General features: G+C 42.8%; 1 protein-coding gene across 2 annotated transcripts in view; it reads left to right on the top strand.

Annotated features, from left to right (window-relative positions):
• The window catches only part of ARHGAP6 (Rho GTPase activating protein 6), a 325,484-nt gene that overhangs the window by 150,822 nt on the left and 157,506 nt on the right, over window positions 1-17,156 (top strand). The window contains exon 1 of one of the 2 annotated variants that reach the window (XM_061459905.1): window positions 13,959-14,376. The exons of the other annotated variant lie outside the window; for it this stretch is intronic. Within the exon in view, the coding sequence (XP_061315889.1) occupies window positions 14,332-14,376 (45 nt within the window). The 5' untranslated portion in view covers window positions 13,959-14,331. Of the gene's footprint in view, window positions 1-13,958; window positions 14,377-17,156 lie in introns of those variants that run through there. 2 annotated transcript variants of the gene reach the window in all.

The raw sequence follows: 17,156 nt of genomic DNA, 5'->3' as shown, positions 1-17,156 counted from the left end.
CTATGCTGCAAACGGTAGCTACGAGTTTTCCTCCTCTCCGTTATTGCTCTTCAGATCTTCAATCAAGATTTTCCATTACAACATGAGGCATTAATGTACTGATGTTTTGTGTAATGTACAGTGTCCATGTGAATATTGGCAGTACATTTATGTTCTGGTGCTGTAGGGAAGAAGTAAGAATTTACTTGCAGACAGACACTGTCAAGTTCACTGAAGTATTTGTATTTAACTTCTGAATTTGAATCAAAATTAGCACTGATTCACTTTGTTTCCTTTGTATATATCTCATACTATTGCAGTAGAACCAATTGTGCCCTAATGGTATTGATCATTTAATAATATTAAACTGACAATAAATGTGACAGTTAAAACATTAAATGATTCTGAGTCAGCTAATAAAGCCACAAAGCTCAGATCTTAAGGGACTGGCAGGTTCTAATGAAGATATAATTCTTGTATCTATTTACAAAATTTAGTCTGATTTCTTAAAACAGTGAGGGGAAAATCTGACTCTCTTTTCCCCCACTTAAAAAGTCTGCAAAACTTTGTCAAGAAAATAAACTGAAAAGGCTCTGAATAACACATGAGCTCCAGGGGAATGCTATGGTCCTGCTGCAGCTTAGGCAGATGAACATCAGTGACTCCAGTTGTTTGTTTGTGGCAGACACAGAGTGCTCTCCTCCCTTCTGCTGAGAGTTCCCCCACCTTTGTTTTGGTCGGATTCCCACCAGAAATGGCAGAGGATAGGTTTGTGTGTCATGACTGCCCTCGAAGAGCAGAACTGCCACATGATTCTTAGCCTCAATCAATCAAGTGGTCACCACGGTTCACGCTCTGGTACCTCCTGCAGCATTTGTTTACTGAATCTGCGGAGGGATTACGCACTTCACAGTGCAAAGCCAAACACTGTGCTCGTTGATGGTATTTTGGAGGTGAATCTAGGGGAACTGGTAAAAGGTCACAACAGAGGCAATATGGAAGATTTTCCTCTGTGAAGTTCTCTCATGGCTTTCTGTCCAGTTGAAGTAATATGCCTGAGAGATGGCTTCTCCGAGACCCTTAGCTAGACCTGAGGTCATCCTGGAGGTAGCAGATACAGCTTTCATACAGCAGCTATAGCACCAACAGGTGTGTAGAGTTCTCTGCCCTTGGTTCAGGAGCAGTTTTTCCACAGGAGAGCAGGAAGTATCCCATGGTTATTATTTTCACGGATTCACGTACTGCCCTAAGGCTTTGTAAATAATCACAGGGGAAAAAATCAAGTTAGAATTAGATTTAGACAAACATTTAATTATGTACAGAGCTTTAAAATTATGAACAGTCTTTGGAGTAGAAACATACTCAAAGCTATGCAAGTAATTAGCTGCTACCTTGAATTGTCAGCAGCCTGTGATTAAATAGAGAGCAAGAAGGAAATTTGTATTGCACTTCAGGTGTTTCACAAAGGTTTTGAATTAAAGTAACACAATACCAATAACATTCATTCTCAGTTTGATAGAGTAACTACAGCAGGCTAAAAATCATCCCATTTACTGTAATAATCCAGACAGTACATAGAAATATACAGGTGTCATCTTCTGGATCCCTTTGTGCTGATGAACAGGTCAGTACAACTGTCACTGTACTGTGCGAGTAGGTCTCGGAGGTGCCAACAAACCAGGATGTGTGAAAGTTGTCTGCTTATGGTTCAAGCAAGAAATCAGTCGAATCTTCTCCATCTGTCAGTGTAAACCATTCAAGCAAGCCAGGATGCTTTTGCTTAAAATGAAATGAGGAGCAGCATAAATTTTTTTCTCTCTGTGGACCCATGGGATCAGTAATTTCTGTTAGGACAGTGATGATTTACCCAAGATCACAAGAGAACCTCTTGTGCTGGTACAGCTGGGAGCCTGAGGGTGCAGAAGAGTGTGTCACAGGTGGTATTCAGACATGACTTTGTTGTTTTGTGTTTGTTGTTGGAGTGTTCATCTGTAGAACAACACCAGGCCTGGGCACCATCAGTAGCAATATACTGTTACCTGCCTTCTCACAAGTACCAATAAAAAGTGAAAACATATGTTTTCTATCTCAGACAACCTACCTAGATCTGTCCACACATGAACATTGCACTACTTTACTTTGGAGTGTCTTGTGGGCATGTAGCCAGTCTCTCCAGTCTTCATGGGACAGTTCAAAGGCCATAATTTCACCATTCATACTGACGTACTGATGTACTGAAGTCGTACTGATACAGGGATTGATCACATACTTGGCTGTGAATAGAGCTAAGCCAACAGGGATTGTTCAGGCAACATTGCTGCATCAACTTGGTCCCCAGCTGTGTGTGCTATTTAGAGTTATCCCAGAGAGGAGCAGAGGGAGCTTCTGGCCATTGTATCTTCATCTCTGAGAGCTGCTCCAACAAGCATTGGAGCCAGCTCCAAAAAGCCCTTGAGCTGGGAGCATTGGTCATATGAAGGCTCTTGGTCACATGAAGGTGTTCATTTCCAGCTGATAATCAAGAAGTTTGGTCATCCCTGTTGTATTGCCATACCCATTTCTTCATTCTTTATTTGCTAACACAATTTTTTCTCTCATTGTCTGTCATAGAAAAATTTAGCAAATTTAGTAACAAACCTTTACCTCTAGTGAGTATCCTATATCATATCATTTAGTGGGGAAAAAAAAAATGAATCACTTTGCAAGTTTCAGGGGGAGGGACATTTTCCCGCCTCACTGCCAGGCACACATATATCCAAAGGGGAAGCTGTAGGTCCTTTGATTCCTGAGTTTGAGTACTTCAGTCTAGGTTTTATGGGTAAGCTTTTACATGATATTTTATTGAAAGATTGTCATTAAACTGAGCTCTCAAGTAAGAGATATTGCTTGAGCTATTGAGTTTACAAATTGCAGCTTTACATACACTGAAAATTGGGAAACCCTGTGATTACAGAGTGATATTCTTATAAAGCTGTTATAGATGGCCATGGCAATTTTGTATAAAAAAGGAAATTAAATATATCCATTTGATCCCTGTAATAGAATCCTCAGCAGGACTTCAGCTACATGAGTGAAAACTTACACTTCTAAATTGATTTTGCAATACAGGACCAACTTTCTCTGAGACTGATTTAAAGTAGACACATAGGAAAGGGAAGGCATGAGTGCTCTTTTTGGGGAGAAGAAGGAAATACCTGAACCCCCTGTTTCTTTTTCTCCAGCTGTGCTATCTAGCTGTTTATAGCCCAGAGACCAGAGCAGCAGAGAGTAAAGCAGAGTACTAAAAGGAATGAAAGAGTTAAAGTGTATTCGAGAGAAGCAGGAACCGTGTAGATGTGTGGAAGGAAAATGCTTCCCAAAATGGGTCAAAAATAACAAATACAAAATGTACTGAATGAGCTTTTGTTTTTGCTTAAGATTAACTTAAATTTTTTAGAAGAGAAAAAAATACTTTCTCTAACAACACGAACCCTGTGTATATTTACCTGAGGCTTATAGAAATAGCTCATATGACGAGTCTGGCTCCACAAACTCTGCCTAAGAAGCCTGGATCAGCAAAATTCAATCTGGAAGCTCTCTATAAATTTATGAAACTTGTCTGAGGTTTCCAAGTTAACTAATAAAGTAATCTTTTGTTTGTAAAAGATATAGCGGTCTTATAAATTAATAGTGAAGTCTGTGGAAACCAATTTTCATCATTCAGTGCTTTAGCTAACTTTTGTTTTAATTCTAACGATAAAGAAATGCTAACTCAAGACCAGATACACAAAGTGAGGGCTATTTATAAATATGTTTTATTATTTTTTGATATCTTTTTGGCTTTTTTACTTAATGGAGACTTTCAGCAGTTTCATGCTTCAAATAAATCTTGAGGAAGAAGTTAAAGCAAGTAGTCAGCTGCTCTAAGGCTGATCAAATAGTGCTTTTCTGCCTGTTTTATTAAGAGATGAACAGGCAATCCCATTTATAGAGCGTACTACATGTTGACAGAGTGCATTACTTCATTTTGCCGTATTGGCAATTTGAGATGTTAACAAAACAATGCTGAGGTCGCTCTCATTCTGTATTGCCATCCTTGGAATGCGGCTTGGGTTTTCATTAACTCTGTCGCTGCAAGGTACCACAGATGGAGGCAGATTTTATAGGGGGGGAGTAATAAACATTAGAGAACAGAAAGTTGTAAACAGTTGAAATTCTTTGTCCCTTGTGGATGAATTCCTTTTCCTTAACACTCTCTGATGTTCTCAGCATCATGTGGACACTTGGTCTGATTGGAGGTGAACGGGTGGATAGGTGGCAAGGGCTCTGATCCCTCCCAGCTGTTGTGTGGGGTGAAGTGGTCGCACTCCTGCAGCCAGTGAATATAAGCTTCAATATAAACAGTAAAAGTTTGGAGATTCGGCCCGGCTCTTGGCTCACAGGATTCTGGCTCTGCTTAGGAGCACAGATCTCATCCAGGACTGCTTCCAAGATTTCCCCTCAACTTTTCAATCAAGGGAGGACAAAAAGGGGGGGGGGAGGGGAGGGTGGGAGTTGGAGGGAGAGAATAAAAAGGGGGAAGAGCATGGCTCTGCTTCACTGCTTCATTATTCCCACTTTTCCCTATGCTGGCTTGATTGAAATCACTGGTAAAATTACTGTGAATCTTTCCAAGGCCTTTTCTGTACATACATTTTTATGAGTCCTACCAGGACAGTTCAAGCAATACAAGTCACTTGAGAAGAATTTAACTACAAAGGATCTGGGCGTCCTTATTGCAGGAGGAGAGCAGGCTGGTGGGGGATTCTTCAGGAATAGCTGCAGTGCTTTCAATTCATAGTTTACCTTTTTCCAAAACAATTGCCTGAGAATAGGCCAGTGTTTTTATACAACCCAGCCTTTCTCAAGCTGTTTTGCCCAGGGGGATCTTCCCCTCACAGATTAGCATAAGTGTCATTGCTCAGTGCTGCAGCTATAAGACCGCTGGATCCCTCGATTGGAGGGGCGATTGGACTGTGCCCTGCCTCCACCTTTCTCCCAGCCTGCAAAGGGAATAGCCCCAGTTTGGGATATGCTGGAATAACTGCATTCAACCTCTGAGGGCTTCAATATACTTACATCAGTAAAGGATCCTGCAGCTTAAAACAATGCAGCTCTTCAAGCAGGGAAGCTGCTTGGACGACGATGCATGTCTTATATGAATCGTGCTTTTATGTTCCCATTGCTTTTTTAAAATCACTTTCTCAACAGTGCTTACACTCAGGGCTCCAGTTTCCAGGTAACAGAGAGCACCAGATGCCCAAGCACCGGCTGATTTAGCCTTTTGCTGGGTGCAACTGGGAAGCAGTTGTGAGCACTAACATATTATAACCCTTCAGTTAAAGGCAGCTTGTTTGGCATGAGGACTAATTTGTGAGAGTGAGATGCCATCTTTACGGCACAGCAGTCACGTCTGGTGCAGCTGTTGTCATGACTGCTGCAGGGAAGAACAGAAGTGCAATAAAGACACCTTTTGCTGTGTTTACTGGGCTGTTTTCAGCAATGTGTACTGCTAAGTACTGAGTTACTCCATGAATCCTCTTGGGTAAGGTAATAGTCTGTTTTGCCTGGACATGTAAGGCAGGTCTTCTTGCAAATCTTTCCTCAAGTTCCATCCTCTGTGAATTTTGATTTATATTTTGGGAACATGTGACCATTGAAACAGACTATATAGCCAGCTGGACAAAAGGTTTTTAACAGTCATTCTTTCCTTTGGGTAGCACAACTTGTTGTAGGACTCTCTACATGGATATGTCTGCGATGGCAGCTTATACAGGTGGGCACACATAGCTGGGTCTTGAAATGTGTTCAGCAGATGAAACATGGTATCTGCGTTAGATTGACAAGTCCCAGACTCTTTTGACTCTATTGTCTGTATGGAGTAGGTCTTCAGTGACTGTAATTGGGACCAAGACACCTAGTCATGCTTAGATACTGACAGGTAGCTCTGAATCTGAAGATGAATCCCATATGGAACACTTGTTCATGGTTGTCAATGTTTTGGTTTAGGTTTCTTTCCCTACATACTTTACAATGTTTTCAGGCTTAGGGTAAATCCTCCAGAGTGTTTAAGATTCTGTGTTTCCCCATTTCTCCTTTGAGTGCTGAAGTCAGTTCCCTGATATTCTTTCTCACTTGTCGCAACAGGTCAGGGGAACTTTTATGCCTGGATCATCAGGTGATTGAAATGTTTTACTAGAAAACAAATATGCTTTGATGCTTCTGCAGCCTTGAGGACAAAAGAATGATGACCTTATAGCCAGGGAAACTGATGCTCAAATAAGACTCATTACTGCTTGAAGCCCTCTGAACTTCATACAGTGAAATTGTAACTATACACTGAAATTGTAACCAAAGCTGCTCTTCAGAGCAGAAGCAGACTGTGAATTTAAATTGCTAAAGCACAGTATAAAAATACTCATTGCTAACTCAGTGGACAGCCATATATACAAGTTTAAAATACCTCACAAGGAACTCAGTGTATGAGGTTATTGCATGTGATTCCATTTTATAAATACAAAAGAAGAAACATCACCGTAATGAGTAGAAATTTGCTGCAGTGGAAAAAGCCAGCATGCTGGCCTCAAACTACTTCATTTGCAACTTCCTGAATCCACTTCTAATCCATCCAGGAAAACTATCGCTGGCCTACAAACAGGCTGAATGGAGATTCTGATTTTACGACTGTGAGAAAATCCTCCTGGGCTGTACCACAGCCCAAGGCCCACGACTGACTCAGTGTGTATATCTTTGGTTAAGTCTATCCAGTGATCCAAACCAAGATCCAGTGATCCTGAAAATTCTGTGTTCCCATTTCCAATGTGGGCTGCCTGGCACAGCTTCTCTTCAGAGGGCTCTCAGGCTGTAGAGCAGGCTACCTGCCAGGGCTCCACGCTGCTGGAGATGGCACAGCCCCGCAGCTTGCCGGTGCCAAGACCTCAGGGCATCACAGGACCGTGGAAAATCCTAATTCCACAGTAATTCCTAGGCTGGTTTTCTGGCATCCCAGGTTCCCTCCCTCCCCTGGAGCTGAGATGTACTGGGATGCCTCCCAGGGGCTGTCACTCCCAGCACAGTCTGTGTGAGCGCTCTCCCACGGCTCAGAGAAAACAGGAATTTTTTGTCAGGCTCATTGCTAACCAAGCAGACTACTTCCCGATTTGTCTTCTTCTTGCTCAAAAAAAAAAAAACAAACAAAAAAACCCAAACCAAAGTATAGAAATTTACAGAATTTACAGTTCATGAGAAGTTTTAAAATGTTGACTTTAGACTCAATCAGATGAAAGTCAAATTTTGAAAAGCAGAGTTTCTTCTCAACTGGAACACTGGCTTCTCAACCAGCTCCAGTGAATACAATGAGTACTAATATCCTGACCCTTAATGTACAGCTGAAATCCACAACAGAAGAACACAAGATCCATCTGCTTACATGATCCTAAAATTATTGACAACTACAGAAACATGATGTTTGTAACCACTTCACATGCAGCCTGAAATGTATTAAACAATGACTTCATCTGAAGAGGTTTGTTAGCATTATGAATATTATTACTGTTGGTCACAAGAGGCTTGGTCTTGTTCCAGTCTTGAAACAATTACTTTTACACTGAAATACTGGTTTTTGAATTACAACATTAAATCAAAATGTACAGTAGCCACATTGCTTCTTAGGAGGTTTTACTGTGTAGTTATTACTCTGCACACTAAATGGATTTTAGCAATCCTATACTATCCACAAAACAATTTTGAATAAACTTTAGGTCTGTGAAAGAGCCCTTCCCCCTCCCAAATTCTTGTCAAATGCCCAGATGGTAAATTTAGATAGAAGCCCATGCTTCTAGCCAGTTGTTGATAGCATTCCTCTTTCTACTCAGAGCGAGCGAATCATGTATCTGTAGCTGATTTGTTTCAAGTTAGTGTTTTTTAAGTTTTTTTTATACAGCTGCAATTTCTGTAAAAGTCATATGTAATGAAAGAAAATTGTGCTTTTCTGCCTCTCCAGTTCTCAGAAGACATTTCAGGGAGAAAGTTAATTGCTAGTGAGAGCTCAGCCCAGTAATGCAGTTCACAGTGAATGTGAGTTGCAAGGAAATAAACAAGGAAGGAAATGCTTGAAGGGCTACCCACTTTCAGGAACTAGAAAAATCTTCCTGTCAATTGTTATTTGCCCAGATGTGTATCATTTACAGAGATGAGACTTGACTGGGATTTTTGCTTGTATGCTTAAGTCCCTTAAATTGTTTTGAAACTCTAAACCTGGAAGTTACATTTTCTTTCTATTTTTTTCCTTCTTCCCCCTCCTTCTTCTCCCTCCCCCCTTCATTTTTTTGACCCTAATTCTCGTCTGCCTTTTTAGCTAGGTCTGTCAGCAAGGAAAATCAAGCCTAGAAAAAAAAATATACTTGAAGCTGTCAGTTCTTTTCACATGAAGCAGTGAGTGGTCCCATTTATGTAAATTGCAGCCTTTGAGGAGGCAGGATAACTGTTAGTTTCTTCTGCAGCTTTTAATCCCAAATGAATTCTAATGACCTACAGGATTAATGCTAATTTTTATTGAAAAACTGTTTTCTGCTATGTGATGGGATCATGTTTTTGATTTACAAGTTAGTATTTGGCATTTTATTTTATAGATATTCTAGCAAATTTTCACTTATGCTGAAGGTAGAGACCAATGCGCAAACATAAGGGATGAGAAGTAATTTAATCTTTTTCTAAAATACAAGACTTTTAGATTAAATTTCTTTGCCAAGCTGCTGATGACTGATAATGCAGTAATTGGCAGTAATGTGCACAATCACACACAGGACATCACTGGCCTATAAATTATACAGTATATCTATAGTGGCCTATAAATTAATTAGTATCATGATTTATTAGATTAAAAATTAAAAAAAGGATGAATGTGGTAATTCTGACACACCAGTACTAACACACTCCTGGATGCTTGCTAACACACCTTTATTAGGGAAAAGGGTTCCTTTGTGATCGCTCCAGGAGTTGTCTGTTTCTTATACTTCAATGCTCACATTACCTTGAGTCTCACCTTCCCCTGGGGCTACTTATAAATTGCTGCTGCTGACCACAGGCAGAGGGCATGGGGAAGAGTGGAGGGGAGGGTCCTCCTCTAGATGCTTATTGATGCCATTCCTAAGAACTGCTCCTCCTACCCCACTGCAGAGCACAGTTTACCAGTTTGAGTTTGTAATCTGGAGTCCAGTTTGCCATCTTGGGCTTCACAGAGCTGGAGAGTGTGGAAGCATTATGTGGGTGTGCACAGGGTGCAGGTCCTCTTAGATGCTCAGGTCCACCACCACATGGGGGTTTGTGTCTGGGAAACCCAAGCTGCTTTGTCTCTGCTTCTCCGCTGGTATGAGCAACACTTGGGCAACTGCTCCTTGAGAGCTATAAGAGTTTCATGCTCTTCTAGGGTATTAGATATCATATAAAGGGATTTCAGACATCTAGGAAATCACAGTGACTGAGTTCTTTCTAAATAAGGTTTCTTTTGTCTGAGAAGTTTTATGTCTCTGTTCTGAAAAAGCAGCTCTGCAAAGAGATGGCATTTCATTCTTCATGGGCATTAAGTACTATTTCCCTTAGTTCTGTTAGAAAGTGGTGAAACTATCAACATATTTTGATAGGGAGCAAAAAAAAAGAAGTTAGTTCTGAACAGAGGATCTTTGCAATGTTATTATCTCTAAATTCTGATTCTTTAGTTTCTAGTTTCCATTTATAGAGCTTTATGCATTTCATTTACTTGTCTGTCATCTTTTCTCTCTCTTCTTTTTGGGACATAGACGTCAACTGTAACTTGCAATGACTGAATGAACATTTGGCCAGGATAAGAAAATTGCTAATTCCCTGTGGAAGAAGTGTGCTGCCAGTATCACTCTTGGCCTTGGTTCATCAGCCACAGAGGCAGGTCTTTTCCAGATTTGGAATTAGCTCTGTGTGGAAGCTGCGTTCATGTGCTATTAGAAAGGTCAAACAAAACAAGACCTTCATGCTTGCTTGAAGCTTTGTTCCCTGAAGATGTTGTCTGTTTTTTCACCTGCTAAGTACAGGAATCCCAGCTTTCCTGAATTAAAAGAATCAAGACACTGAAACTATTAATGACTTTTCTGAAAGTCAAAGTGAGATTTAAAGGTTGATCCCATAGCTGGGCTCCCAGTGGGCTTCTCACTTAACTGCAGGTGCCTGAAGGGCAGCCATCTGAGCTAATTGTCATGGACTCCCACTGGAGGGAAGTAGGCACTTCAATTTATGCCACCTATTTTAGATGTCTACTTGGATTGACAGAAATTGTCCACTGCATGTGTCAGTTTCTTCCTCTAGACTAAGGGAGCCTGGGGTGATAAGCCAAGATGGGGGTTGTACATGTTTACATTTAGGTGAGGCAAACCCATTACTGCCTTAAGGACCAAGCTGGCCTCTCTCCCATAACAGTATGGATCTGGAAACTTTTTCCTACTTCATCTGATGTGACATCAGACAGCTTGAGTCACCAGTTCAGGGAGTCATGGCAGACAACTAGAGAAGTCACTTCTCCCCAATTTCATAATTGCATGCTGTCTGCAACTGAATAGCTAGCTCCCTTTGTTTCATAGCAATTAGTATTGAGAAAGCACTCAGTTTATAGAGTAATACTGGAAAAAACAAAACCTGGCTTCATTAATGATCAGCACAGTACAATTCAATTCCCTACACACTTTCTAGCTGCTGTGTTGGAAGCAACTAAATGGAAAGCATTTAAAAAACAAAACAAAACAAACAAACAAAAAAAAAAACAAACCCAAGGAACCAGTACCTCCTACAACAGAAATTATTTTAAATTAATTACTGAAAAATTTCTGGTTTATGTTGTTTTTTCTTCATTGAGTAGACTTGGAGTGAATATGCACAAAATTAACTGTTATGCTTTGTACCACAGAATCACAGAATGGTTTGGGTTGGAAGGGACCTTAATGATCATCTAGTTCCAAACACCCTGCCATGAGCAGGGACACCTTCCACTAGACCAGGTTGCTTAAAGCCCCATCCAGCCTGGTCTGTTATCACTGGTTAAGAGAATCTGACTTGGAAAGTTTACACTTCCCAAAGTGAGCTGCATGCATTCCTTTGGTACCCATTATCAGGTAAATAATGAAGGAAGGAAATCTGAAAGGAACACCTGGGAGGAATCATAAATGAATGTGAATAAGGAAGGAGTATGAAAAGGTAGTCAGAAATGCTATGAAAGATCTGTATGTTAATCCTAGTCCCTAATAGATTATGGATGGCAACAGAGCAGTGCAGCTCAGTTCATTACTGCTCATTGAAGACCAGGGATGTGATCCAAACCCTGGGCAATTTGAAGTCAGATAGAGTCCTTAGCCACCGTGAATACAGCGTAAACAAGCTTTCTAGTCACAGCTACAATAACTTGCTTTCAAAATCCACAAAATTTTTGGTTTAAATTCTGGCCTTTGAAAACCCCTTCTGTAATTGGCAATTGGTTTTAAATGTTGTTGTTAGGTGCACAAAAAATTTGGACTGTACTATGAAATTTCTGATAGCTGCAACTTACCAAATCATTTAAGATTTTATAAATGAAAGTACTTAAAAAGCCCTTTCTGCCTGTTTTACTTATTGTGTGGACAGAAAAAATTGCATCTAGTAAACCTGCATTTTTCAGGGTTGACACAGCCCCTTGCCAAGCCATAAATTTCTGCCTCTTTCCTTGTCACTGTGAAAAGTTCTACTTACACTTTCCTGCTTGCATATTCTTTATTTTTCATCTTAGCTGCACCAAGGTAGGAACCTGTCACTATTGTAAAGGCACTTCCATGCACACCCCTCTTCTGCCCCAAGTACCCTCCTCCCAACTAGATACCCTCCTGCCTTCCTTCGTGCCAGCTCTGGCACTCGTCTCCTCCCTCAGAGAGCTGATTCAGCCTGTTAAATGGGAAGAAAACTGCACGCTCCGTTTGCTGTATCGGTTTGTGACAAGCACGGAGGCAGAGGGAAGGGAGGCGGCGGTGGCAGCTTTCGGCTGTGAGGGGGGTGGTGAAAAGGGTTACGGGAGCCAGACTCTCCTTTACAATAGTAATGAATTGCTAGCTCAGACGAATTCCACCTGCAAAACTTCACCTTTAGTGTTTCCCCTCTTTGGCTTCTCCCTCTAGGGCATTCTTCACCTTCCTGCTTTATGGTTTTCTCCCTTTTCCTAAACTACTCTGTTACATTAACGTTATGCATCTCTCCCTTTGCTAGTCTTTTTCTTCCCTACCTTCAAGCTGGGGGTTTCTGATCTCCTCCATACTATTCTTTTCACTTTGTGGTGTTGGTTGAAACATGCTCCCCCATGTTTTAAGCTTTTTCTGATGTTTAGCATTGCCTTTTGCATAGACCATTTTCAAGAAGATAGGGCTAAACAGAAGGTGGTTATGCTGTGGATCTTAAGGGTAGAAATCCTGGATGCCTCTCCCCACTCTTGTTTGCCTGCTTTCTCTGGCTTTCTGTGGTCAAACACCGTACCTGCAGAGCACAGGAAAAAACATCAGGAATCAGAACATATGATATCTGTAGAGTTCTTGGGTTGAAACCATCTCCTTGAAATAAATAAAAAGCTGAACATCAGAAGGGAAAATCAGGCACTTGGATGCTTTTTTTTTTTTTTTTTAAATCTTTTTTTTGTTTTTTGTTTTTTTTTTCCCCACCTGCTTGGAGATCCTGATGGTTAGAAATGTTTGATAAGGTTTCTTTCCTTTGGATGCTGCTTTCCATGCACACTGTGCAACTGCTAGAGTATCTACCCTGCCTTGTTTTCTGGGAAGGGGGTAAAACACGTTATTAATCTGAGAGATAAAAATGGACTGTATGGGTAAAGGCAGACACTGTATTCTTTGTTCACACCAAGCTAACTGAAAATTACCTCCCTGTCCATGGGAACTCTTAAAGATTATTTCCTCTGCAACAGAAATTAAGACCCATGGAAGATCGTAACTGGAAGCATTTTGGGTATAGTACATTGTCATCAGAACACATAAAAACTTTGGCTCAACCAAACTATCTTTCCAGCTTGTATTTTAAGTTATTTTACATTTTTTCCCCCCAAATACCTTTTGTTTTTCCTTGAAAGAATGACATTACCTTTGTTTAGGGATAATACAATGTGCTGGTAACACCTTTGCCTAGGTTGTAGGTCAGAAACAGTAAAACTCATTAATTTCATGCATGTTATGCAGGACTAGAATAAGGCCGCTTCCTCAGAGAACAACTGAGAGTAACTGGGGAGTTACTGTGCTAACTGAGATTTGTGCAGAGCATTGAAAAATCATTAAAAAGACAGAAGAGGGCTCAGGAAATCATCTAGCCTGTCCCTCGCCCTGCTCTGCTGAGGTCATGCCTAACTGAGGTTTATGTATTTTTAAACACTTCTGTTGATGGAGAATGAAGTGGTCTCCCCATGACTAGTTCTAATACAGCAGAATGCAGTTTTCCTTCAGAATTTCTTTCATCTACGACTGTTTGTGTAGATACATACTCATAAAATTACTAATAGGTCGTGAAATAACATTTCATTTTCCAAAGCCTGCATGTTAAAGAATCATGAGCCAGGCCTCCCAAATCACGCATTATAAAAACATGCATTATAAAGTCAGTTTTAGATGTTCCTCTCTTCTTAACCTTTAGGTCCTCGCTGGCAGCACCTGGAGCGTGGCGGGGTGGTCCCGGTGCTGCCAGGGGCCGGCCGGAGGCTTTTTCCTGGGAATAAAGGACGGGACCGCTAGAGCCGTCTCTCCCGAGCGGTCAGGGGCTTGGGTCGGCGCCCCCGCGCGGCACCTCGCCCGGTGGGCAATGGGGACCGCTTGGAACAGTCGTTGCCGGGCGAGGGGCCCTAGTGCTGCCCTGTCCCCAAGAAGCCGGAGCTCGGCACCCCTCCGTTTTCGCCGCCGCCGCCAGCCCCGCAGGTGCGGCCAGTCGGAGCGCAGCGGGCGGGAGAGCGGCCCCGCAGCGGGGCGGTCACCGGCGCTGGGCGGGAGGACTGAAACCGCCTCCTTCCCAGCGGCGCGGGGGAGCGGCAGCGGCGCCTCTTCTCCTCCTCCTGTTGCCGCCCGGCCCCGCCGAGGGGCTGCCGGCTCCGCGGCGGGGAGGGGACAGTCGAGGGCGGGCGGGGTGGAGGCAGAAGTTGCGAGGAGGGGCGCTGGGGGCTGAGGCTGCCGGGCGGGAGCCCAGCGTTGCCGTCTCCGCTGCCGCCGTCCGAGGGCAGAGCAGCGCCCAGCCCCGCCGCAGCCGCTGCAGCCTCCGCCGCCTCGCCGAGTGGAGGGAGCGGCCCCTCCGCCGCCCGCACCCATGGGGGACTCGGTGTTTAGCGAGAAGCCGGCGCTGCGGTATGCGGTGAGTGCCGGGGAGGGAAGGGGCTGCAGGAGACCGGGGCTCGCGAAGGGGCAGAGGGGTTGGGGTGCCCACGTGTGTCGGGGGTGTGCGTCCTTCCGTCCGTTCGTTCGTCCGTCCGTCCGTCGGTGTCTGCACTCGGGCGCGAAAGCTGTCCCGCGGCGCCGCCGGGGGTGAGCAACCGGGCCCGGGGGAGGCCGGAGACAGCTCTGCCCCGGCGATGGGCGTGCAGGGGGGCGCTGAGCCGCAGCCTTCCCTCTGCTTTCCCGTACGGGAGTTCGGCGCTTTGCTGGAGATAACCTGAAAATTAGCTTTTTACAATAAAAAGCGGGCAGTGAGATCGCAGCCGCGGGGAGCTCCCAGGGCACTTCGAGAGCCCCGTTCCGCAGAGTCCCCTCCGAGACCCTGGCGGGACGAGCCCTCGCGGCAGAGCTGCTCCCGGTAACCGATTCCGGCACCGCTCCCGCCGCGTCGGGGATGATAAGACCACGTTTTATTATTTCCTTCGCAAGAGCTTGTGCTGTTGAGCAGCCACTTCCTTTCTACCAGCCTTATTAGGAGCATTTTCTCTGTTGCTCGGGCAGGCAAAAAAAAAAAAAGCCGAGTAAAAGAGCCCAGCAGCCTCCTCTCCTGAAGGCATAAATAAGTGCTAGCAGGGGTAATGGCATGAGAGGTCTGATGCTGCTTTCGTTCACACTTATGTAAATAATGAGTAATTTTATTGCTGTCGATGAAGTTACGTGGGAATTGTCAGTCGTAGCAGGCTTGCTTTTGTGGTCCTGGGGAGTCCTGCTGCTGGTGTTGCCGGGATGGGTTGATGAGCGTGTCACATACACGATACAGTGTGTTGCTCGGTTCACTTTGATTCCTTCAGTATTGGCAATTAAGTTTCTTTTTGTGCTTGTTTAAGTCTTATGTGAACAGTTTAGAGTAGGAGAGGTTACTTGGTTTTTCTTTTTTTTCTTTTTTCTTTTTTTTTTTTTTTAGGAGGAAAATTTGTAAATACTTTTGCACTCATTCAACTTTAGATATTAGTGCATTCAGCCACTCCAGTAATGCTACAGCTTTTAGAGGCAATGGCATCTTGGCTAAAATAGTTATATAGAAGCAAATATATTTTGTACCATGTATGAGTATCATAGAATCATAGAATAGTTTGGGTTGGAAGGGACCTTTAAAGATCATCTAGTCCAAACCCCTTGCAATGAGCAGGGACATCTTCAACCAGATCAGCTTGCTCAGAACCACATCCAGCCTGGCCTTGAATGCTTCCAGGGATGGGGCAGCCACCACTTCTCTAAGCAATTTGTGCCAGTGCCTCAGCGCCCTCACAGTAAAGAATTTTTTCCTTATATCTGACCTAAACCTACCCTCTGTAAGCCTGAAGCTATTCTCCCTTCTGTCACTGCATGCCCTTGTAAAAAGTCCCCCTCCAGATTTCTTGTAGGCCCCCTTTGGGTACTGGAAGGTTGCTCTAAGCTGTACTAGGAACCTTCTCCAGGCTGAACAGCCTTGCTCTCGTGATTTACCATCTGAAATTTTATTGTTATAGAGATGTGCTAGTGATGTCACTTGGGAGCTAGTTATACATCAAATGAATCAGAACCTCTTCTTTTAATAGGGTAATTGTCCTGTTCATATTTAGACACATAGGAGACCAGTGCCAGTCACGTCACATGCTAACTTCATGAAACTTTTATTACTTCCTGTGATTGTGCCTGTCAGTCTACCATTAGCTACTACTTACAAACACATTATTGTTTCTGTTAGTTAGGTATCAGTCCATTTTCTTGCCTGCAGTGGCAGCAGATAGTGCAGTGACTTAAGGTTGGCAGGCACACAAAGGCAGAAGCAGGATGGCCAGCCCTCTCAGGAGACCATTAGTGCTGTTGTAAAACCACTGTTCTTTGATTGCCGTATATTGCAGCAAAGAGGAAATTGTGAACCTAAGAATAATACTTGAACATAAAATATTTTTACTATTTTAAGATATATTTCAATATTAGATTCATACAGTCGTAGAATGGTTTGGGTTGGAAGTGACCTTAAAGATCTAGTTCCAGCCCCCCTACTATGGGCAGGGACATCTTCCACTAGACCAGGCTGCACAAAGCCCCATCAAACCTGGCCTTGAAAGTATAAATCAATATGAAGTATAATAAGAAATATAATAAAGTAGCAACACATAGATGCCTCCAGGAGGTAAGTGGTTTTTGCAGGTGATATTAATGGTTTGTTTGAAGAATATGGATCTGGATGCTGGGTATTATCTGTGGATACACTTAATGTGAAGTCTATGAATAGCCTAATTGAAAACAAATGCTTGTTGACCTGAAGATCAGCTAAGAATTTAGAGCTTTGTTGGATTGAGGCCTTAGTAATTACTGCTTAAATGTAACTTAGTACCATTCTCATTAACTTTGAATAATTGCATGGTGTAAATACAAATCAAGTTCCTGAATTGTTTTGATAACTGTTAAATAAAAATTATAGAGTGTTACAGTATTTAATAGCAATTAATTTATTGGTGGAAGTAATTATAGTGATTTCTGTGGTGGGCTTTTGCTTTTCAAGACTGATAATTAAAGTTTCATGATTTTTATGAAAGTGCATAAGGAGGCATCTGCATTAGCATCTTAATTCTCATCAGCAGTGTGCTTTTGAAGGGAGTCTCATTCCCCACGTGTACCTTGGTTCATTTCTTGGGGTAGTCCTGGAGTGTAGGAAACAGTCTTTGTTCAGGTGATGCTGAAACTGGGGGATGTGCTTGTTGGGCTGGCTAG

The sequence above is a fragment of the Pezoporus flaviventris genome, unplaced genomic scaffold (genome assembly GCF_033815535.1).
Source record: "Pezoporus flaviventris isolate CSIRO_AGI_PZ_B2104156 unplaced genomic scaffold, CSIRO_AGI_Pfla_v1 ptg000030l, whole genome shotgun sequence".
Lineage (NCBI taxonomy): Eukaryota > Metazoa > Chordata > Aves > Psittaciformes > Psittacidae > Pezoporus > Pezoporus flaviventris.
This window is presented reverse-complemented; position numbering and strand designations above follow the sequence as displayed.